Source organism: Corvus hawaiiensis, chromosome 4 (genome assembly GCF_020740725.1).
Source record: "Corvus hawaiiensis isolate bCorHaw1 chromosome 4, bCorHaw1.pri.cur, whole genome shotgun sequence".
Taxonomy (NCBI): domain Eukaryota; kingdom Metazoa; phylum Chordata; class Aves; order Passeriformes; family Corvidae; genus Corvus; species Corvus hawaiiensis.
Genome location: NC_063216.1, coordinates 49,774,230 through 49,799,168, shown reverse-complemented (window position 1 = coordinate 49,799,168; position 24,939 = coordinate 49,774,230). Strand labels below are relative to the sequence as shown.

The window sequence follows — 24,939 nt, the reverse complement described above, 5'->3', positions numbered from 1 at the left end:
TGCCATTTGCTATTTTCATAGGAGAAAGTGTAAACTGGCTAAAAAAATAAATTGTGAGCTACAATAAGGTAACAAATCTCTTTTCTGAGAATAATGTGTGCCTAGATAGACATACTCTTATCTAGTATTTTGTAAAACCTATTCAAACACAAACTTTAAAAAACCCAAGACTTCCTCGTCCATTGAGAACACTTTGTTTTACATATGAAGTAATAAAAATATTAGTATGTGGGGAACACCTGCATAAACTACAAGGTATAGCACAGTCACCCACATTTGGTTTTGAGTTGTGTTTTTCTTATACATGAAAGGGGGATGTGCTCTGGGTATTTTATTTACATGACAAATAGATTTTTTTGTAATTTCTTTAGAATTACTGTACAACTGTATCATGAGTGTTTTGGTTTTTAAAAGCTTTACAGATTCTTGACAAAATCTCATTAGAAATTTTTACTATGATGCATCAGTCTGATTTTCTATCAACAGTCTCTCTAAACAGGCACACCTGATGTACATTACCAGTATTTACAATGATAAAAATTACCAATACTGGAGTATTGCAGCAAGCGTACATTTTGTGGCTTTGTGCACCACAAATTAAGTCGTAAGTCTCTATTGGTTTAAAACAGAATTTTCAACTCCACTGTGAATTCCAAGATAATCATCTCAGTAGTCATGCTGCAGGACTGAGAAATGCCAAACCTTTACAATCTTCCACTGCTCAGTGTGTTTCTTTCTAAATCAGTATAAACTCTGGCCTTTTTCTTGTGAGCAGCCAGGAGCCAGTGGGACCTCAGAGCTGTTTGAGAGATCAGAGGAAGATCAATGAAAATTATGTTACAGTAGTGAGAAAAGATTGGCTTGCAGTCCGTGTCTTATCTACTGCTATTCAGTCAGAAAGTCACAGATTACTCAAGAAAAAGGAAAAGAAAAGAAGGACTGCAGGCTGGAAGTTCCCTAACCACTGGGGAATATGCTGCCTGGCAGCCAGCTCACCAGGCAGAACAGAAGTGACCGCACTAAGTGCTTGGGATCACCTGGTTAGTACTACATAACTTGTTGGGGTTGGCGAAAGCTACGTACCCCAGAGAACCAATAGTGCCTGTAAACCCAGAGGCTGAGAGAGAAGAGCTGTTGTTAAGACTTGATATTAATCTTCATACTGGCTACTTAATAACATTGCATTAAGATACTGGATAGCACATACTTCTTTGGGAAAGGGGAATGTATTTATTGGTGATGAGCTGGAGAAATGAGTGTTATTTAGGTCAAAGTAACAGACATGAATTAAAGAAAGCCTGTGTTCCTCTCTCCAGAAAAAATTATTAGTTAATCCGTAAGCCTTATAAGTGTAAGTGCAGTATCACAGGCACAAGTGGAATGCATTCAGATGAACTCATTGATTATTCAGGAAAAACAAGCTGTGAATGTCACATCAGTATTGGTAAAGTGACAACAAAAGCAGCCTCTCTCTATTTGTAAACTAGCTTATGAATCTATAACACAGAAAGTATTACTTGGGATGAAATGCTTTATCCAATGTTAATAAACAAAGAAATACATTCTTCTGGTTTTGTTATGACTGCATGCAAAGTTGGAGTTATTTAAGAAAGCCTCCCATCACAAGCATGTATGGAAGCATGCTGCAGGTCTTGAAGAATGTCCTACTCCCTACAGGTTGTTTGCCATTGCACTGGAACCATTGCTGCATCCATGCAGAATAACCAATTACTCCTTTCAGGATTTTGCAGCAAACAAAAGAAATCCAAAACAATTCTCCTCACCACTAACTTTTTAGACCAATGATATCTTAAGCGCATGCCAGTGGGTTTCAGAATATAGATGTTCTTTATGCACAGAATTTTGTTCTCATTCTCACAGCTAATGCTGATCAGCAATTCTAGTAATGTGCTCTGTAATGGGACAAAATATGACTGTCCCAACTCTGTTAAACAAGAAAATGCAGCAGAAATGTGTCTTACAGAGCAAAAACACTGATTTCATGGAAAAATTTCCTGACATTTGGATAAAAAGACTTCTGTTTTCAAAGAGGCATAGCATGGCTCAGGAAGGGCTGCAAAAGTATCTACAACTGAAATTATCTTATTAGTATGGGTAAAGAAGTCAGAAATAATTTTCCCCTGTCCTATGGTGAAACCTTCTCTGATGAATCATCTTGCAGCTGCTCAGTCAGAGGTGTGAGCTGACAAGAGAAGAAAAACTGATTGAAGTTTTGCTTGGCCAGTGGCTATGGTATATCAGTGGGCTATATGAAATACTAACAGTGATAATGAAGTCCTGTTTGATGGAAAAGCATGGAAAATGAAATATTACTCTATAGAAGAAAGTTAGCAAAAGGCTTTATATTTTCACTTACGAAAAAAATTTAAACAAAATGTTTAAGTACTAGATAAGGAAGGATGTCTATTTTCCAATAGCAAGTGATGACTTTTTTAAGCAGAACAGAAGAGACACCTTATTCTGACTCTTCAAGTTCTGGTCTTTAACTGGTTATAAAGAGGTGTGGAAGAGTGAAGTGAAAGAATTAAAAAATAAAGGCAACATCCCCAGATTCCATAGGAAGTAAAACAGCATCCTATACCATGTGTGATAGGCCAGAGGAAATGGTCTCATCCTGGTCCTGCCCTTACTTATGACAGGACTACCAGTGGCTACCACAGAGGTAGCCTTCTCCCGTTTTTCCGTTTCAAAAAAAGAGCACAATTGCACATACCAAATCTGCCATCCCACTGATGCAAGTCACCAGGTTTGAAACAGAAGTCATTGGAAGTAACCTTCATCCCAAACTGGAGACCAGCTACACAGTTGTACCACAGCACTTCATTACTACCTGCTCTGGCTGTGCTTCCACCCTATGACATTTTGCACAGCAGCAGATTTGTGATTTGGGCTTTTGAAACACTGCAGCTGGAGAAAACACACACACCTGTGAGACTGGTGAGCCCACAGAACACCACGAACACGTGAACTCTCTCTACCCTATGTAATTCATGCACACACTCCTGGCAATACTGCACATACCCGCTTGCCACAAAACAGGGTAACTGATTATTACATGCTTACGTTGCACTTGATTTGGTTTTCAAATACTCAGGTTTTCTCCTGTGCATTTGTCTTAAACTCAAACCAGTCAGCCTTCTTATTTCCGTATTTTGTTACCCATTTTTCAACTCAATTTTTTTTCTTTTTTTTTTGCTGAGGCCTCACTCTAATAAAGTAGACACACAATCAGAGGCATTTTGAAAGTAAGAGCTGTGTACGCCTAGCTTCCCTTGACATGAAAAAACCACGCTCTCCCAAATACCTTCTTTATACCTCAGAATCCCTCATTTCCTTAACCGTGGCAACAATTTTAGCTATTATACCCCTTTCTCTTGGGGACATAGAGAAAACTCTTCTCCCTGAAGAGTAAAATAAGATCATTAACAAATTACCCACTGGTGCAAAAGAAAAAAAAGGAGAATTAGCTGTCTGATTCATATTATTAGAGAATTTCTGTATAATAAGAATTTTTGAAGACTGAAAGTGGTATAAAACTGCCAATTAGAAAGATAGCAGCTCTCTTTCATCCAGCAACAGGACCAAGCTCTCATGTAGTCAAGCTGCACTCAACAAAGAACCATAGTGTGGGGGAGGGGAGGGGGGTTGCTACCACTTTATTATTCACTTCAAGACTTAAATTTTAATCACCAAATCCTCCTCTCAGAAAAGCCTGCATTCACAAATATACAGAGAGACAGAGCACAACACAGCCCGTAAGTATTTTCTGTCATAAACTGCTTTATCCAGGTCAATACAAACCAAAGCCCTTGCTTGTTAAGAAGTCAACACCACAGATTGGGAGCTGTGAATACTTAGAATTTAGTTATCGCCATACTGGAAGTTTTTCTGTGACAGAATAATACATGGCACATAGCTAAGACTGCCAATTAACAGAGACTCCCAATTGCAATAATCTGTCCCAGCGTTAATTGGGTTTTATCACTGGTTGGTTATAGAGATATATGGATATGGTTATAGAGATTAATGAGCAGCCAACACCTTCCATAGTGTTCAGTCACTACTGACTCAGGCTAAATTTGAGATCTCATTTCAATGGCAACAGCCTTTCCAGCCTAATGCTGACCTCCCGAGTCACCCACATCCCAGCCCCATATACAGTACAAATAAAGTACAAACTGAAAGAAAAATAATTTCAGCAACAGATCACTGAAGAATTGGTTTAGGAGATTTTGAAGCTGCTTAAACAGATAAAGCTTCCATGTTTGGTTTTTTTTCATGGGTACATTTGGAACAGTCAGACTCTGATATGCCTTTGCATATGTCAATACAATATCAAGGATATTATGTCTGGCTTGTACATAGAAGATCACATTTCAACTATTCAGACTTATGCTCAGATAACAGAATATACAGTAGAATTAAGATGATGTCTGGGTTATCTAATTTTAGTAAATACATACGGAAGGAGGAAAACGCCTTATTCAGTAGGACCAAATCGAAGTTCACTGTACTACATGAGGTATTTGCTATCAATGGCTCAGTTTTCTGGAGTAGCCTTGGAAAGGGTTCATTATCTCTACTGCAAATTCGAGAGTCCCATCTCTTGCATTTAACAACCAAAAAGTGTTTGTGTTGGTTTTCATGTGACCATGTATTTCTAATATGATGATACTTGAGAAGACTCTCCTGTTCAACCAGACCTTTGATTTGAGATCTTATGCAAAAAACAGGTCCAGGTGGAGAAATGTAAGATCCTGAAAAGTAGTTCAGTATACCAGAGCTATATTACTGCTAAAACAAAAGATCAGCTTTTAGGATTTCCATCCCACTACATTCTCCTATACCACATGCATATAAATATAATAAAGAGGAATAAAACCCTCAAGAATATAGTGGCTAAGAATGCTGACATAATCCAGGAAGATATCAATTATGCCAAAAAACCTAAATTGTTTGGAATGACTTTTAAATCTATTTTGCAAAGTTTAATCAGCTCCTTTTTTTTCTAACACTGCACCTGACTCCAAAAAGAACTTTCTTCCTTTGTCAATCACAGCCCTAGAGCCTGATTTCATTTATAGTCTCACTCTGATTTGTCATCTTTAAGGAACTATTTAAAGATATAATATCATATATTGAGTACTAGGGCACTCTTTTCACTGTATGAGTTCTCACATCAAAGGTGTCATTAAACCATAGAATACTCTTGATTTTAATTACAATTTCATCCCAACATTTTATTCAGTTACAAGTTTGAACCATAAAGGGCAAGATTACAGATGGCCCATGGGACACAGCAAGGAGAGGAGTCACCCACAATTCTATCCTACCATAACACAGTTGCATGAGCAAAAGAACTTTCTCTACACATCACTAGAAACACCAGGTATCTCAGATACAGCCTTCAGAGAAGGGTGAAAACCGTGGCCCTTCCTCTCCCTCCTCCCTGGATAATGAATTAGGCCCATCTTGGGGAAAAAAAAGCATTTGTAAGGTCTTTGGAGTTGCTGTTTCTATCTCAACACCTCCCTGATCTAGTAGAACTTCTGGTTAAATCATCTTAAAATTGCTTTGACTGGTGGAGTCAGTGCTGCAGATGATATGTTCTTCACTCTAAAAATTTCCAACTGTCATGTTGCATGAAAAAATAGCTACTATTATAACAGGTCTTTTTTTTTTTTAATCCCAGCAAGACCATGATTGCAGTTTATAAAGTACCCTGTCCATGGAAAACTAATTTAGTTACATTAATGAAAAGGAAGCAAAATGTGATTGAGAATGTAATACAGAATTATAGTTCATTAATTCTTCAAGTATGCAATTTTCCAGACTCCTGATCCCCCATTGATTTCTGCACACCCCCATAGGTCCTGCTAAATGCCAGCAAAAAGAAATTCAATCGTGTTGGTATTTCATGTGTGGCAGTGGTGGTGCTCCAAAATTAGATAGAAATGTTATCAAAAGGAATTTTCCACTGACTGCTTCACCATGTGGCCCTGTTAACAATTCTTTGTTGTGGAAAATTGGTCAATCACAGATCACACCAATAACTGAAACTATGCCTCTCATTGCACACCCAATATAATCAAAGGAAGTCATATTTGTAGCAACTGAAATTCAGAGCACCTAATTGGCCATGATGAACTAGGTGCATCCAGGAAACTGTAATATAAAAATAATATATTTTTCAGCTCTATTGTGTGCCACTGATTATGCCAATTCTCATTAGAAAGACTAATTAAGAGGAATTGGACCTCTATTTGTAGTTGTTGACAAAGAGGTGGTTTTGCTTTCACTTTGTTCATCATTCTCAGTACAGCATCTCATGTTAACTAACACATGCTTCTGTTTCCTCATTAGCCTTATCTTGAAAAAGAAAAGTACTTCTTTTCTCCCAGACAGCAAAAACACGTTTATACCTTGAAATACATTGACATACCTATTTTAGATACCTACTACCATCTGAAAGTTACACAGCTACATCATAACCATGAGATGTTTACACATATGAATGACTGATGCAACCAGCATTTTCTCAGCCTTGCAAAAGGTTTTTTCAGATCAGCTCTGTTCATAATTACACTAAATTTCCAAGTACTTAGTTCAGAGGCAATTTATGGAAAACAAACAAAAGAGGCCTCAAAGCAGCTCAACGTTTGAGGAACTAGGAATTATTTTGACACTGTGATTTGAACTTGGTCTCCTGCTGTAGTCCTCTACTCTTTGGTCAGGGTATTGCACATACTATATGTGTGCTAAAGTTTAAAACACTCTTACCTACATTTTCTTACCAGTGGCTTCTTATCACAACTCTCAGTCCATAGACCAGTGACAACTAATTTGCATTGCTACTCCTGAACTCTCAAATCATGTAGAGATTGTATAAAATTGCTGAAGCACAAAAAAGGAAAAAAACCACACACATTTTCTTTCATGCTACAGTTGATAACAACTCACCAAGAAAACAATAAATATTCTCAATACAAACATGAAAAAGCTGTAGAAGCACCTTAAAACTAAATCACTCTTCCTTTGCTTGGGCTATAAACACATCATTGGCATGATATGTGCAGAGACTGCAGACGTCCTCATGCTGACAGCAAAAGGAAGAGCTCCATAGGGATATAGGACAATGATTGGCAGTGTTATAGATTTTAATTCCACTAATAGTCGAATGACTCATAATTCATGAGAGAGCTTACAGTGAGTGATGAAGGTCATCCCTATCTCCCTTATATAGCAGAAGGAAATTCTATTACAATGCTGCCCAGTTGCACTATTCACATTCTATTTATAGCCCACTGTATCTTTAGAATGTAGCTGAAATTTTAGTTTTCATGTTTAATAAAGGCCTTTTTTCCCCATAGCAAATAATAGATAAGTAGTGGATGCATTTTGATGTTTTTCACAAATAACAAGAAAATCCTGTCTCCTTAGAGCTCTTTTGTAGTTTTTTTTCTTCCCTGGTTTCTTTCTCCCCCTTTTTTTTTTCTCTTAAACTGCTACATATAGGATTGTAGTGTTGCAACAAGCTAAAGAAAGACATAAATAGATAAGTACCAGTATGTGACCTTTCAGCAAAGAAAAAAATCTTTTGTGATTTAAAACTGGTGACTCTGAGGGAGGAAAAGAAATTATATGCACCCAAGAAACTGTGTCAGGCAAGGAAAATGGAGAAAAAGATACAGAAGGATGAAGCAGCAAGGCATTTTAAGCTATAAAACTGAAAGGATGAGGTAAGTAGGGTTCATGCCTAAATCCAGAATGCACATTAAATTCAACCCAGGCATTTTTTGTTTAAAGTCTGTCAAAGATTTTCTTGGTGAACAATTTCAAGTAAAAATGTAAAGTAAAGTAAAGCAAGTAAACATTCCAAGCTTCTGAAGTCACCAGCCCTTGTCTCACTGCTCATTTTGAGCTTACTTTTCTTATCTGAAAAAAAATCAGATGAGAACAGGGAGAGTGACCTCTCTTTCAAACATTGCAGCCAAGTAAAAAGCATCTGATCTGCAGAACCCGGGCTTTCCTCTTTGCTTGCTGCAGATCTCATTTGTTTACTCTCACAGACAACTTTTAAAGCTTTTTTTCCTTTATAATGAGATAGCCATTTTTGAATATGTCCTCCTTGAAGGTCAAAGGGTTTTTTTAGGTTTTACAAATTCACTGTACTTCCCACTCACAGACAATATGTTATAAATCCTACCATGTTTTCTCTCAGAGATTACCATATTTAACAGACGTGCAAGGGGAGGAGAAATGAGATGACCCACATCTTACCTGGACTTCTGCTACTGTATTCTTATGCAAACTTTGTCACCTACTCAACTTTCCTTGTGTGGTTTGATTCCAAATCTGTAAAATGGGGAGAAAGTGCTTCCACCATCTACCCCTTTCCCTTTCTCTCACACTTGCTTTATTTGGTAGTACAGATAGATCGCAGAGGTCACAAGGACACTTACTGATAGTGATGGTCCATATTGGGGCCATTGTTACTTAATATCTTCATTAATGACAGGGATGAAGGGATCAAGTGCACCCTCAGCAAGTTTGCAGATGACACCGAGCTGAGTGGTGCAGTTGACACACCTGATGGACGGGATGCCATCCAGAGGGACCTGGACAAGCTGGAGCAGTGGGCCCATGGGAATCTCATGTGGTTTGACAAGGCCAAGTGCCAGGTGCTGCACCTGGGTCAGGGCAACCCCTGGTATCAACACAGGCTGGGGATGAACAGATCAGAGCAGCCCTGCTGAGAAGGACTCGGGGGTGCTGGTGGAGGAGAGGCTGGACATGACCCAGAAAGCCAAAGCTGGACGTGGCCCAGAAAGCTAAACATATCCTAGGCTGCATCAAAAGAGACATGATTAGACAGTCAAGGAAGCTGATTCAGCCTCTACTCTGCCCCTCTACTCCACTCTGGAGAGACCCCACCTGCAGTGCTGTATCCAGCTCTGGGGTCCCCAGCACATGGAGGACATTGACCTGCTGGAGCGAGTCCAGAGGAGGGTCACAAAGATGATCAGAGAGATGAAGCACCTCTCCTATGAGGAAAGGCTGAGAGAATTGGGATTGTTCAGCCAGGAAAAGAGAAGACTTCAGGATAATCTAATTGCGGCCTTCCAGTACCTGAAAGGAACTTACAGGAAAGACTGGACAAGACTATTTACAAGGGCATGTAGTGACAGGACAAAGGGGAATGGCTTGAAAACTGAGAGTAGGTTTAGATTAGATGTTAGGAAGAAATTATATACTATGAGGGTGGTGAAGCTCTGGAAGAGGTTGCCCAGAGAAGTTGTGGATGCCCATTCCTGGAGGTGTTCAAGGCCAGGCTGGACACAGGCCTGAGCAATCTGGTCTAGGGAAAAGTGTCCCTGCCAATGGAAGGGGGGCTGGAACTGGATGGTCTTAAAGGTCCCTTCTTATCTAAATCATTCTATGTTTTTGTGATACTATGATTGAAGTCCTGCATTATTTGTTTCAGACAGGTCTCATAATGTAGACCACAAGTGTTTTTTGTAAAAGTATAGTTGTGCCTGTGCAGTTCTGCTGCCCTCTAGGATGTTTAATTTTTATGGATACTTGAAAGACTAGCTTGATATAGCACCAGCAGCAGTGCTATTAACTTCATATTATTATACATTTTCAGGGAAAATATTCAGAGAAAGGGAAGAGCAGGAAGTTGTTTTGTACACAAACATGATGAGTTTCAGAATCTCACAAACAGCTTATCTATATCATTTATGTCAAGTTTTCAACCCATCCATTGGCTGCACATGTTTATTTTTCCATAGCCTGAATTAACACTTGGAACATTGTTAACATAGAGCATTCCTTGTAGGAAAGGGACATTCTCCAGGGGTTAGCTGAACAGTTTCTGAGATTGCTAATCATGTTTTCTTTTTCTGTTTTGAACTTTCTCTTAATAGTAAATATAAAGACTTGGCTTTTACTGAAACATAATTTGCTAAAGTTTGCTGAAATTATTAATTATAATAACAACTGAAATGACAATAATTAATTATTTCTAGATTTTTATCATTATTCAGGAATAAGCAGTATTATTTCTCTTTTCAGCAACAGTCCTTTCTGAATCTATACCTAGACTGTAAACATTGCAGACTCAGGTTTCTATGCTTATTTCTGACTAAAACCCTTCAAATCTCTTAATTTTTTCCATGACCAAAAAACCTCATGCAGAGGTTCTTGGAGAAGGGTTTCAGCAAAAACTCTGTGCTGCAGTTTCTGGTGCTCTCTGTAAAAGATCTTCCAAATTCTTTTGAGCTGAAGAATAAACTTTAGCCACTTCATGCCCTTCACACTAATGAATGGAGAATGCTCAGGCAAGACAAAGGGAACACAGATGCTATGTTGGGTTTGCATGGGCAGGTTTTGTAGGCAGGGATGCTACAGCAGTGGCTGCTGTGAGAAGCCGCCAGAAGCTTCCCCCACGTCTGATAGAGCCAATGCCAGCCAGCTCCAAGACAGACCTGGCACTGGCCAAGCCCGAGCTGGGATAGTGTATGTAAGAAGGGGGAAAAGTGACTGCACAGTAACTAATGTATAGCTTGTCAACAGAACAGAAGCTGTGAAGATGATGACCCCTAACCTCATGATTTGTGTAAGGCTTATCAAGAGGAGTACAGAAACAAAAATATAGGAATCAAAAGCCCTTTCTGCTCTAGAGCAGCCAAAGGAGATTTTTCAGAAACTTCCTAGGAATATCAGATTTGACAGTACAAATTAAGCCTGTCTGCCTAGAACAGTCACCCTCCATGAGTGAGGCTATTTCTCCCTATTAATCTCCAGTCAGGAACAGATACAATATACTGTGCCCTACACAGTACATCAGGAAACTACATTAACCAGAAACATGTAAGCAGTGCAGAAGTCCAAATTCCTAGAATTAGTGTTCTGAGAAACTATTTCTTTGTAACAGAGGTAAGTCAAAACAAAAAAAAATTTTTCCAAGTTCTGAATGGACTTGGTGACACCACCAAGGTATTGGATGAGACAGTTTATGGGATCACAGTTCAGTATTTGAGACACTGCTTTTATGCACAGACAAGGCCTAAACAGCTACTACCTATGGTAGCTCAGAAGGTAAAATTTAATAGTTTTCACCCTGGACAACACAAAAATTATAGTAAATTGACTGTGCAAATTACTGTGATAATTTTAGCCTACTCCTTACTAGTTTTTGTTTAAATTTCAAAAGTCACCTTATATTTTGAAAGCATTAAAAGTTTTGCAACCACAAGGAAAGCAGTTATGCTATCAATCAGATGACTGATACATTGGTATGGCTTTGTAAGGAAATACCTCATATAGTCATATCCTGCTAACCTCTCCTCAAGTCACCAAAAAAATTCTACCTGAGGATGAGTTTCACATTGTGTAACTGTAGTTCAGTGATAGGACTGCAGAACACAAATTATATATTCAAAATTCCTTATTAGGGTTCTACTTACTGGAAATTTATCATAGGGACATATTAGTCTAAGTTAGAGCTAGTTGCTATGCTTAAAGAAGACACAGAAGTTGATGTTATAGGATTCTTCCAGTAAGTTTGCCCATGATTCTACTATCTGCTTTTCCTACAGGCAACACTAAACACACCAGTTAGATGCATTACCTCAGTAAACCAAGGCTAGCTCAAACACTGTCCTTACTTCTGAAATAAGCAGCTGACATGCAACATAGCATGTTGCATGTTCTCCCTTTGAGAGAGCTGCCTTCATGTTTATTCCACTTCTCTTTATTTGTTTATTTGCTGCCTTCATGTTTATTCCACTTCTCTTGCTCCCTTCTTTTGCTTCTTCCTTCACTAAACCCACCAGCAACCCCTTAAGGATTTCAGAGAAAGAAAATATTAACCCTAAAATCCTTTCTGCTCAGAGTTTTTTGTTACACTCATCTATCCCAGGTCACAATTGGCTTCCCCTCCTAGACTATGAAGGGCACACCTCTTACTCTAGCTTTGTGCAGGACCTTGTATACTTATACCACAAATTTGAGCCTTTTGGTATTACTGCTAGAAGTTCCAATCTGCTATCAGTAATTTAATTCTTTATTTTAACAATAAAACTGAGCAAATGGGAGATTCCTGAGTGTTGGAACCCTGAGTTCAGAGAATTTCAGTCTTTCAGTGCTGACAGGCAATGATCAAAAGCACACTGTGTTTGACCTGAGGCCTTGGGAAAGGCTTCCCAAACTGTGTGATAACACTGAGGTTGTTGCTGTGTAATTAAAGTTATATCACTGGGTGGAATATGTAGAGATGTAGAAAATTTAGGTTTCTGGGATATATGTAACGAGATGGAGGATTTGGGGTGTGGATTAGTTCTTCTTCTTTCCTCCTTCTTCTTCATAGATCTGGGTGTTCAGGTATTGTTCTGGTATTGGTTCAAAAAACCCACAATGTGGATCATGAATAGTTAGTTATTGGATTATAAGTAAAAATAAATTAGTTGGCATTCCATAATTGGGTAGGTTGGACTTTAAAAGGCCTTGGAAGTTATAACTCGAAGCCATTTTCACCTTGTTAACTCAGAGGCACATTCTGTGAAGCTGTATAGATAAGAAATAATAAACATTTGAGTCCGAAGATAAACCCTGTGTCTCCTGCATTTCAATCCTAACTTGGAGTAAAAGAGCTCACTAAACAGAGGCAAAGAAGAAAAGAAACAAAACAGAGAAAATGAATACCTGAGTTGCTCAGAAAGTTTTGACTGTGATACTCTCACATCTTACTGATAGTGTAGCCAAGAATTCTTAAGAATTCTGCCAAAAGTAATTTTGCTTCTTAAAGCCTTTATTCAACACTCTGTAGGCTTCAAATACCATTTGTGTCACAGCTTTACCTTCAGAGCCTACCTGGCCACAAGATGATTGTGGTTGTTTTAACTGAACACAAGGGATCAAGACCTTAAATGGATGCAGTTTTCTTGTCATGCTAAAAATACTAAAACACTTCATTTTTGCAAACTGCGCTAAGTTAACAAGCTTTCTGGTTACTTTGACAAAGTCTTCTTTTTCTATACCAATAAAATATTTTTTCTAATAACTGGGAAATCATAATGAGAAGACTTTTTCAAGCTTTCTTTGGAATAGGAATAACAATAGCCTTTAATAACCTGAAGTCTGCTATTATTATGGTCAGTGCACATGAACAAATTAATTTGGACTTGCTGAAATGAGCAATAGTCATTCATGCTAATTATTTAGCTTATATAGAAAGTAGCACAAAACTGACAAGATCTGATCTATAATAATTATTTAGCAAAATCATTTGTCTGAGTTGTATTTCAGTATTTTGAACTACAAATGTTGCAAGAATTTGATTCAGCAACATCCCGTGAGGGGAAGTTTACCATATGTGGAGAACAAAAAATTAAAAATGCAGAGAAGATCCAAATAACGTATTTTCCTTGGCACTGACTGTTTCTGATAAGAGCTCAGGTAAGACAGGGTCATCTCACCATCATCCATCACTCACCATTTTTTTCCATAAACTCAGTTAGATCTTTAATTAAGCCAAATGTTGGTAATAACGTATGGTTGAATTAATGGAGAATCTGTAAGCTAAAATTTTTTTCAGTCGTTGCTTTCAAAGGTACACAGCTTTGTCTGCCAGTTTATTTTCAGCAGTTTTAACATGGATTGTTTGGTAACAGGTGGACATGATTCCTGCAATAACCAAGGACAATTCATTAGCAGGAAATTCAAACAGCAGCAAACCATCCAAAAACTTGCAGCCAACCTGTTAACAAAAACTACATCAAAACACTACCAGTAGCAAAACTCTACTTTTGGATCTAATGCATAATTAAAAGCTGTCCAAAATACTCAAAGCACAAATCAAGTGTGGAAACTCAGAAAAAGAAGCTGACAAGCCGCAAAAATGCAGTAATCTTGTATGCATACACTAGCAGATATGCATATATAGTAGGAGAAGAAATCCACTCTTAAAGCTCTGTTACTGAATTAAAGGAGAGTTGAAGTAACATCAAGCAAATCTAACAAAGCCATCCGGTTCTGAATTCTAAAATATAACATTCTTCAAATACAATTTAAGACAGCATTTAAAAATGCCAATTGAAGAATTCGTAATATTGCAATTAAACAAGACAGTATTAAGTCAAGTATTTTGAAAAAGTTTACCAGGCACAAATACTTTTAGATTTGCTTTGTAGTCTCATCTCTACACTGCAGAAAGCTGCTCTACTTGGTGAACGCTGGTGTGCCTTTTAAGACTTCAAAAATTTTTAATATATAAACCCCACCTCCCTAAGCCAATGAATGCATCCCCGCCATTAATAAGGTCTCGACCCATATCCTTTGGGAGGAGACATAGAAACTCTCCCACTCATTTTTGTGACTTGATGAGTTTTAGTCTAATTTTTATGGCTTCATACCAATTTTTTAAAAAGGTGGTGTAGGTCGATATATCTGCACATGATTCTTCCATCTGCTGCCACATTCCACTGGTCCATTTCCACATGGCACAGGCCATGATTAATCTAGAAGGCTCCCAACAGATCATTTGCAGGTGTTGTAACAGCTCTGGGCTTTGTTAACTGCAAGACACTCCACAGCAAATACATCACACTGAAACAGCCGACCAGCAATAACAGTTGATTCTTCCTCTTATGTTTCCAACAGAGATGTGGCTCCTAATGACACCCCACAAGCACCATTTTGGAAGCAAAAAATTTTATGAAACCATCATTACTTACACAGGACTTCTCTTTGCAAAAGCTGCACTGAGTTTAGGCTGCATAGGCAGGACCTAAGCATGGACAGCATCATCCCTCTCAGGCTTTGGGAGAAATATAGATACTGATTGAGTAAACAAAGATGGGTTTTGGAAAGGAAATTCAAAACAGTGAGGTACTCAATGCCTTCTTCACTTTGGTCTTTATAGGTAAGATTTCAGGTGTCCCACATCACCAAGACCAGTGGAAAATCTACCCATGGTGGAGAAGGATCAATATCTAAATAAATTGGAAAAAACCACAGGTCAATCAAACCTGATTGGATGCACCCAGGAATGTTGAGGAAACTGGCTGATGTCACTTGAGGCCAACCTCAATTGTCTTTGAAAGGTCATGGTGACTGAAAGAAGCTCCTCAGAAATTGAAGAAAGCAAATGTCCCTCCAATCTTCAGAAAAGGCAAGGATCCAGGGAACAACAGATTAGTCAGCCTCACCTCCACCCCTGGGAAGATGATGGTATCCTCCAAACAGATTAAGGACAAGAAAATAATTTGAAACAGTCAGCACCCATTTATGAAGAGGTAATCATGCCTGACCAACCTGATAGCCTTCTAAAGTAAGATGACTAGGTTTGGTGAATGGGAGAAGAGCAGTACACATGTTGGTTATCTTAGTAAGGTTTTTGATACTCGCATAACATTCTGAGACAAGCTAAAATGTGCAGGGTAAATAAATGGGCCGTGAGATGGACTGAAAACCTTCTGAGTGCCTAGTGTCAGAGAGCTCTGATCAGCTGTATGACATCCATTTGGAGACTAGTCACTTATCAACACACACCTGGGTAAACATCAGGTACTGAGCCAGGACTGCTTAACATCTGGACAGTAAGGCAGAGACCACCCTCATCATGTTTTCAGATGACACGAAATTTGGAGAAGTTGCTACATAAGGCAGTTTTACTGACATTCAGTAGGACCTCAACAGGCTGGAGAAATGGGCCACTGGGAATATCACCAAGTTCAGAGGGAAATGCAACAACTATTAAGAATCCTACAACTATTAAGAAACAACCTCAGGCACCAGTAGGACAGTGGAAAAGTTACTCGACAGAAAACAACCTGGAGATGCTGGTGGACATGAGATGAACATGAGGCAGCATTATGCACTTGTAGCAAAGGTGGCCAACAGCCTCCCGAGTTGCAATAGGAAGAGTATTGCCAGCAGGTCAAGGGACATGATCCTGCCCCCCTATTCCATGCTGCTGGGATCCTATCTGGAGTGCTGGATCTTGTTCTGTATTCCCTAGTACATGGAGCAAATCCAGTGCAGTGCTGTGAAGATGATTAACAGAGCAGAGCATCTGTCATACCAGGAGAGGCTAACAGAGCTGAGATGTTCAGCCTGGAAATGAAAAGGCTGAGGGGAAACTTATCAATATGTATAAATACCTAACAGTGTTGAAGGAAGCTAGAAACTCCCAGTCATGTCCAGCAAAGGGACTAGGGGCATGGAAAATTTCATGTGAACATAATGAAAATAAATTTTTTTGTACTCTGAGGGTGATTGAACACTGGAATTGGCTGCCCTGAGAATTTGTGGAGCCTCCAATTCTGAAAACACTCCAAATCCAACTGGTCACAGTCCTGAGAAGCCAGCTGTATTTGACCCTGCTCTGAGCAGGGGGATTAGACAAGATGATCTCCAGAGGTCCCTTCCAACCTTGTCCTTTCTCTTCTATGATTCTGAGAAATTATTTAAACAGAACTCTTAAACCACCTTTGACAGAAGGAAACAGTAAGAACTGATAATTGCATTTTCTAGGTTATTGCTGGGGTGTGGATTCAATCTCCTGTAATTAATTCATAGGTTCAGCAGCTGCTTACAATGTCTACATAACCGTAGACATTTTATTTTAAATTAAAAATGCCAAGATTCTTCAATAAGCAGTTTTTAAATATGTGTAGCATAAACAGAAATAAGAAATGTGCAATTTTAAAATAGATTTGGCACCTTTACATCAATTGCCCTCCTTCTCTGTATGTGATAGCCACAGAAGATATCTGCCTAGAGAAGATTGCATCACCTTTGTAGATACAGAGACTGTTCAAAGGGAAGCTTCCAGCATAAATTATTTGTAGTACGAACATCTTGAAACATTTCAAGCCTAATGAGAAGCAAACTCTGCTGCATTCACTACAAGTGAATGTGTACTGTTTGAAGCTCCAGTTTTCTTTAATGGCTGTATACAGCACCATTTTTCTGACAGCGCAGTCTCAGAAAAAATCAGCTATTACTCTTTACCAACCAGATAGTTCTTCCATTTGCCACTCTGACAGTATTTCAGACTGTACGTTTCAAAGCCACGCAGAAGTAGATGACAATCCTTCTCTGCATATTAGTATCCACATGAGGTGACCAGACCTGTACTCCTGTGGCTGACCTCTAGCATTATTTATTTCTACAATAGGAAAAAAATATCATGTTCAACAGAAGTTAAACAGGACAGCTGGTCTTCCCCTCAGAAAACTGACCTATGAAATTGGTTTGGGGCTGGCACATTGGCTCCAAATCATAACACTATCACCAGCTATGTGTTATCAGGTCACCACCATGCTAACCTTATGTTAAACATTGAGATCAGGTATACAGAAAAGTGTAAGATGTAGTCCAAGGCTCTGCCTACCTCCCTATATGTTTCCTGAAGGGCAGGAAGGATGGGAAGTCAGAACAGCAGCTCAGACTCTTTTGAAGGACACTTGGGGCTGAATGCAGTTAATCTAACTTAAGTTATCTTAAGGTACTTGAATTTACTGGATTGGGGACTGAGTGTCCCTGGGTTGTCTGTCCTATAAAGAAGGGAGCACACACAGGACTTCCAGGATCAATTCTGAAAAGCCAGTAAGGTCTCTCTTTGATAGTGGCTATTAATATTGACTATAGGAGACTAAAGCAAATATGCTTCTAGTCTACACACTTCAGATAGGAGTGTAAAACTGCAAAAGACGATTACACACTTTAAAACTATCCATGTTATATTTAGTTGAGAACAGGAGAGTGGTTCGAGGAGCATATAAGACGTTTTAATACTTGAGCATTATCTTAGCATACAATTTGTTCCAAGCAGTGTTACAAAGGAGAGACCTTGGTATCCTGTAGTATGGTATTTGCAGTCTGTGAAAGAGTGAGCAGTATTTGAAAACTTGCTCTTTTAACATTTTTTAAGAAATAGATGAGCAATTAGGATGCTGCTTTTCACACAGCATCCCTCATGGACTCTGTGGTAATACTTGCTCAAATACAGAAGAATGAAACCAACCACATTTCTCACCTCTCAAACAGACCAGATAATACAGAATTCAGACTGGTCTGTGTTTTTCATTAAACTGGATATGTTTACAAGTCAGATGAAAGCAATACTTGCTCAAATGACCTCCTTTCCACTCCTTGGAAGATTTATTGAAGGCAATATAGAACAGCAACAATAGTCAATCATAGGTTGCAGACTGCCCTTTTATTAGGCGTACAGAAGCCAATTAATCTAAGCGAGCTTTCTCCCTTTACCTCCTGGAGGCAAGTATGCTTAGAATGCATTTAAAAATTCTGCAGCAGTAACTAAAGGTGCTGAAGCTATTCATTTGAACTTTGAAAAATTATTTACAGGCACTTGAGATGCTAAGAATTAACGCTCTACATACTCTGCTGGGCAATATAATTTGATTAGATCCAAGACTTAAAAAATAAAGTTCTAAAACAAAGCCTTGTGGTACTGCCATCCTCAGGGGTAGTAGGGAGAGATAAAGGAATGCTTGAGAAAGGAGGTAAAAGCAGTAGGAACACTGAAACCTGCCCTAACACTGAGTTAAGTAAGCTGGGTTATTCACAGGTCTTCAAATAAGGCTGTAAATGAAGGTGGGTTACTGGACCAGGAACACATACACAGCACAGAAGTAATCAGTTACTTGAATTTATTTCCAGATGTCAGATTATCTGTTATTTATATGAGACACCAAAGGTCATTTGAGGTGAAAAGCAAGTCCATAATAATCTTATTACTTATGAAACATCAAAACCCAAGATGTCTTAATTCATGTTCTAATTTTTGCAGTCCATGTGCTTCTAATTAGAATTGCTGTAATATATTCTCTTGGGAAGCATATAAGAAAAGTGAGTAAGTTTTAGCGGCAGCTTCCTCTTTCAGGGCACAAACTTAAATACTTCTTTATTCTTGGATTACTTCAAACATCCTTCTTGGATTATCTTCATCGTAAATTAAGTTATAATCTTACCAGTCTCACAGCTGGGCCCAGTGAAGCCTTGTGGGCAGGCACACACATTGGAAGCAATACAGGCTCCTCCGTTCCTACACCCATCTTTGCAAAATGCTGCAAAATGCAAAATCACAATATATGGGTACAAGAATTACACTTGGCAATCCCGCAGATGGACACAGTCCGCTAGCAGGCTGGCACAGAATGCCGTCCGTGCAGCACTAAGTGCAGAGACTGCCTTCTCCTAAGGATAGAGGTCACAAAGAGATGGTTTGTGGCCCCCCTGCCTCACTGGCCAGATGGGCTGACAAGCTACAGAAGGAGATTAGAGTAAATCATCTGAAGACAACAGGTCCCATATGTGCTCCTTTGCATGCACTGGGAAGAAGTGAAAGACAACATTTTCCCTTGGAACAGAATCTTCCTAGGGCAGTGCTGGTCTGTTCTGCTTCCCAAAGGCCTGAGCATAACAGGCACAACTGAATATTAAACTGTCTGGCTACCTCAGCCCTTTATTAAGTAATTTAATAGAAACAATAAAAATACTAATTTTGTCTCAAGGGATCCTGAAGAACTTCAAAACTTTTAGCATTTACAGCTTAAAGTCAGTCCTTGGGTTTGCTCTTTGGCACGCTGCAGTCTGAGAATCTGCGCTTACATATTTTGGTGCAGCCTTCTCCACGAGTGTACGCTTTAAAGAGCCATTTCTGTGGACCCAGAAATGCAACCAGCTTTGATTGAAAACCAGTAGCTGTTAGCTGCTCTAACTGCATCTGCAATATAGAATTGGAAATGCTCTGGCCAGAAGAAACTGTAGGTGAAACTAGGCAGATCGAAGTTATAACCAACACAAAGAGTTGTTTCGGGGCACTGGCCTAGCCCTGCACTTGTAACCAGCCAGAGATGACAGGCTTTGGTTTGCAGCTGCTCTGTGTAACAGCAACACTGATGAGGTCTTACGGCTCATCTGAGAGAAAACTGTCACAGATTTGAGCTATCCAGCTCTCAGTTTTGAGACACCAGCCTTGTGGTGTGAGACCATTGTCACTGAGACATCCAAGTTTCCTGATCCAGGAGTACACGGTGCACAGGAGTGCAGCTGGCAGCGCAGTGCATGAAAAGCTGCCAAAGGCACAGGGGCAAGAGGCGTATCCAGGTGTCTTTGAAGGATACTGGCACCCAAGCCAGGGCTGAAGAGAAGTGCATTTCTCAGATTTCAATACACAGGCTTAGAGCCTTCTCCTGCATACTGTCTTCTCAGTATTGAGGAGGGAGGGAGGGAGGGGATGCACTTTTCTTTCAGAGTGGAGCCAGGTGCCCTCTGAAATGTCAGATCTGCAGTCAGAGCTCTTATTCAGAAGAGATGAACACAGTGCTGTAGGGTTATGCACCTTCTCTTTGACCCAAAGAAACCTCAATCACCTCTTTGTAGCTGACTCACCTCCAGTAGATGATTTTGGGACTACTCCCAAGCACAGAAAAGGACTGAGCTGTGCAGACAGAGCTCTCTTCTGACAGGAGATGCTTTGGGTTTGAACCTCATCAGGATAAGACTTTCTTCTCATTCCCCAGAGAAGAGAGCCCAACAAAAAAGGACATATTTGCTGACATGTCTCCCTCTACCCATGCGTTTGACTGGAAGTGAACCAGGCTGCCATGTTTTACAAAGAACTTGTCTTTGGAATACATAGAAAAATTGTACTGTTAATCAGGTGATGGAATAACTAGTGCTAAGACATTAATCTGACTTAGCAATTAAAGAAATTCTGTGTTGCTTAGATTTGGCAACACACAGCAGCAGAAGGCATCTATGTGACATTATCAGTGTTAACTCTGGACCCTTAGATTCTGACATCTCAGAGATCAAGAGCACCGAGGCACAACTTCAAGAAAGATTGGGTATGATATTGCTGCATCTGTCCCACTTCTCACATCTGAGCTCATTCCCCCACAGCTACACTGCTTTTATTTTCAAGCACTCTCTAAATCCAGTGCTCAGAGCTTGAGAACTTCCAAGAATTTGGGCCCAACTACCAAGTATCATTTCTTTTGATGCGAAATGCAACAGAAATAAAAGCAGCATTGTACCTGTGGGAAAACATCTTTCTAAGACTAGAAATTTAAGTTCTAATGTTTAGCATTGAATCAGAGTATTAGAAAACATGACACCTCACTTGTAGTGAAAGTTTTGTGTGTCCATGTCTATTGCTTTTCTCACTCACGATAAAAAGACATACCAAACAATTTTTAGTTCAATCCAAGTAAAATAGCAGGTCATTGATCATGGACAATATAAATCTGACAATATTTTCACAGACATAACTTTGTTGGTAACTGTAAGCTTCCTTGAATGGTATAGCATATATAGAAACTGCTGACACAAAAACCAAAACATAACAGCTGCAAATTTTAGAGCCTACTATCTATGTATGCATCATCCTCAAATTACTGCAAACTGCCAAATGTAAAGTCAGTGTATATATGCCTGTGCAGATCATATAGGTGCAGGACTCAAGTGTGTAGCCTGGCTTTTTGTCTGTCTTGTTCAAGGCACATGACCAGAATTGCATCAGCTGTGACAGAGCATCTCATTCAGGTTTCCAGCAGCTTACCTTTGCAGATGGTACCATTTCCCGTGTAACCCGGCTTGCAGACGCAGTTGTGCCCACCCACAGTGTTGAAACAGAGTGCATTTTCATCACAGTTGTGCTGGTTTGTTACACATTCGTCATGCTCTGAAAAGGGAAACAAGAATGGGATGGTCCTGAATTTTTAAAACCACAACAAAATAAGAGCTTCGCATAGGTTTCCATACTAAAAAGAGAGAAACACAGTAGTATTTACTGGCAATAGGGCTGGCTATGTGAACATGTAACCATGGGATAGCCAGGGTATCTATTTTTAGCACATACTAGTATGTGATAACTGCACTGCAGCATAATTCCACTTTCATTAACAGAGAGCCACCATCATTACACTTTCAATGTGGGCTACAGTGTTCTCATAAACATTTGCCAAAAAGCTGGCTAGCACGCTGAAAATCCATATGCTACTTCTACAGTATAATTTATTCATGCGGGTTTATTTTATGCGGGATTCTTAGAGTTTCCTTCGGAAAGCTGACTAATGGTGCGAGACGCACGCTCCAAACTGCAAAAGACATGGTTAGCAGAAGGCAGGTCTTCAAAGTGCAGCCCGTGTTTTCCCTCCCTTCAGCCCATACAAAGCGCTTTATTTAGATGAAATAAATAACCTGAACACAGAGGTTTGCCTGCTTTTCAAGGGACTTTTTATCATGGCATTTCCTAGCACTTGGAGTGTGATGGATGAGACTCCTCAGTCTGGTGACTAGGACATACTAGGAAATATCCCTTTTGGGAATAAATTAACAGTCTGCAAAATGTGATTTTGTGCTGACTTGAAATGCAGTACTTAATCTGAAAAAAAAAAAAGGCATTGCTTAAGTGTTTAGTCTACAGAACATTTTAATGTTTTAGTTTGTGATTTTTAAGAAATGGTAAATGAATCTTAAAATACGATGCCCTAAAGTATAATTTCAAAATACATGAAAAGCTCTATTATTTTCAAAATGCAATATCTTAGTCTGTAGGTGTCAAAATAAAATGCTTCCATCTTCTGGAAATATTCCTTGCATTTTTGTTAAATCAACAGTATTCGTCTATCCACATATAATTTCAGAGCCCTGAAATTTAAATTTCAGGAAAACCAGCTGTCTCGGGAACATAAAGACATTGAATTTTAATCAGCACACATGGACTAACCTGCATGTGAGGTTTTCACAGTTATCATTCTGCCCAGGTTTTAGCGAATTTTATTAGTGCAGCTTAGGTCAGTTCTGGCTATTTAGCACAAGTCTAAAATCTGGAATCAGATGCTCTTTCTTCCCCCATTTTGAGGGGAAAGACTGCTCTTTATAAATAATGTCTGCACATATCCCACAGAGTTGTCGAGAAAATTAATTTCTTAACATTTGCAAATCACTATGGAAATGTTCAACTTGCTGTTTCAATAGTGGCCATAAACTGTAGGAGTATAAACCTGGCAGAACGGCACATATCCAATCCATCAGTAGAGGTAAATTTTCCTCTAGTAATGGCAGGGACTTGTTTTAAATGGGGAAATATTCACCTCAATGTAGCTAATAAATTTTAAATGCTACACAATTTAGTTTTATTTTGGTGGGTTTGCTGTTTGTTCGGGATTTTAATAATATTAACCTCATATCCCTCTTCTAAACAAGGACTTATGTGTCTCTTGTATGACCAATCATGCTCTCCTCAACCCTCATTGGATGCAGTAGAGCACAGGCTGCAGGCCTCTGCCCTCCAGCATGAGATTTAATTACTTTGTTCTCAGCATGAATAACTAAAATTGTTATTGTTCACCAAATGATCCAGCCCCTCTAAAATCCATTTAATATTTGACTCTGACCTCCTAACATAGGGAAATCTCTTATGCTGGCTGAAACAATATTTATGTGAAACCACTCCATAATAGAAAAATAAAGACCATGCAAATTAGGTTAAAAAGTATAATCTGTATTGTAACAGTATCCTGGCTTTCTTATTTTGTGTTAGTATTATGATACTAGTTAAATATGTTTTTTATTAAAATGTTAATTATATATTATCTTGTAATTTTTAAAAAACACACAAGAGGAAAATAACTATGGAAATGTGTGAAACATATTCAGCAGGCCAAAATATCTTGCAAAGCCATTATCTTGGTTTCTCAGAAGGAAGGGTCCCTACAACAATACATCACACTGGTAAACTCAGCTTAAATAACTGAATTTGACAAATTAAGTATTATCCTCAAAGAGAAAGCATAGTCATCCATCCTATGCCTTAGGAATGCAGAAGCATCCCTGGCATGTACAGCAGCTCTTATCGAAGAAAAAGAATGTATTAGAGGACAGCAGGTGATCACAGACTGCCACAGCAAGAGGAAGGGCTCAGTGTGTGTGTCTGGAGCAGCTCTGAAAGCCCACTGAGGTTTGCAAGCCAAGAGCCTTGAAGACCATCTGCACAGATGTACGTCCTTTGTATAAAAAGATGACTGCCACACTTGAGTGTGCCTTCCTAACATTTACTTTTTTGGGGGTAAGAAAAACTACTGAGTCTTTCAAGATGGATTTTTTCTTAAAGCATGCAGTATCAGTAAAATTAACTTTCCATCAGCTAAATAACAGGACTTGGGTGCAAAGGCAATATGCCTGGTATTGCACTCTATGTAAGCTTTGGGGTTTCTTATCCTCCTGTAAGAAAGTTCATGGAGATGCTTCTCTAGAAACAGCCATCACTACTTCTTCTGTGGTTATATGCTCAAACTTTAGGTCTATTTTTATTGAAATCATGTATTAGTGACTCATGAAAAATTCATGGTCTCATAAATGATTCTTGAAGTTTACTTGTCGTTTTTAGGAGGAAAATGTTTCAGAGTTAGGAGGAAATCTGTGATTCAATTAAAGGAGAAGAGATTTTTAAATTATAGGAATGCAAAAAAACCCAGCAAAAAAATGGATCAGTGTGTTTTACAATCCATCTAGATTTGTTTCCCTGTATCATCTCATCTTAGCTTCAATAACACAATTAAAACCATTTAAACATAGTGTTTCTTCATATTGCTTCTTAGAGTGACACCTAACAGAGCAGACAGCTTACACTTCTTTCATGGACTGATTACATGGTAATCTACATGTGAAAAAATCCTGTACCTAAACCATGTCACTACATCTACTCTTTCAGCACTTGGCACACTATCCACACCAATTTAAAGAGACCATCAGAAACAGGTTTTTCACTAGTAATAACAAGATAGACTGTTCAGCTTTATTAAAACAGAAATACTTCTAATTAATAAAAAGGGTGGTGTTCTGTTCACAATTCTTCATTAACTCATGATTATCATT

General features: G+C 38.9%; 1 protein-coding gene across 2 annotated transcripts in view; it reads right to left on the bottom strand.

The window, feature by feature from the left end:
* The window catches only part of NELL2 (neural EGFL like 2), a 140,258-nt gene that overhangs the window by 18,700 nt on the left and 96,619 nt on the right, over positions 1–24,939 (bottom strand). For both annotated transcript variants that reach the window (XM_048301087.1, XM_048301088.1), the window contains exons 14-15: positions 21,620–21,742; positions 19,026–19,121 (exon numbers count right to left, since the gene is read on the bottom strand). In XM_048301087.1, the coding sequence (XP_048157044.1) occupies positions 19,026–19,121; positions 21,620–21,742 (219 nt within the window). The remainder of the gene's footprint in view (positions 1–19,025; positions 19,122–21,619; positions 21,743–24,939) is intronic.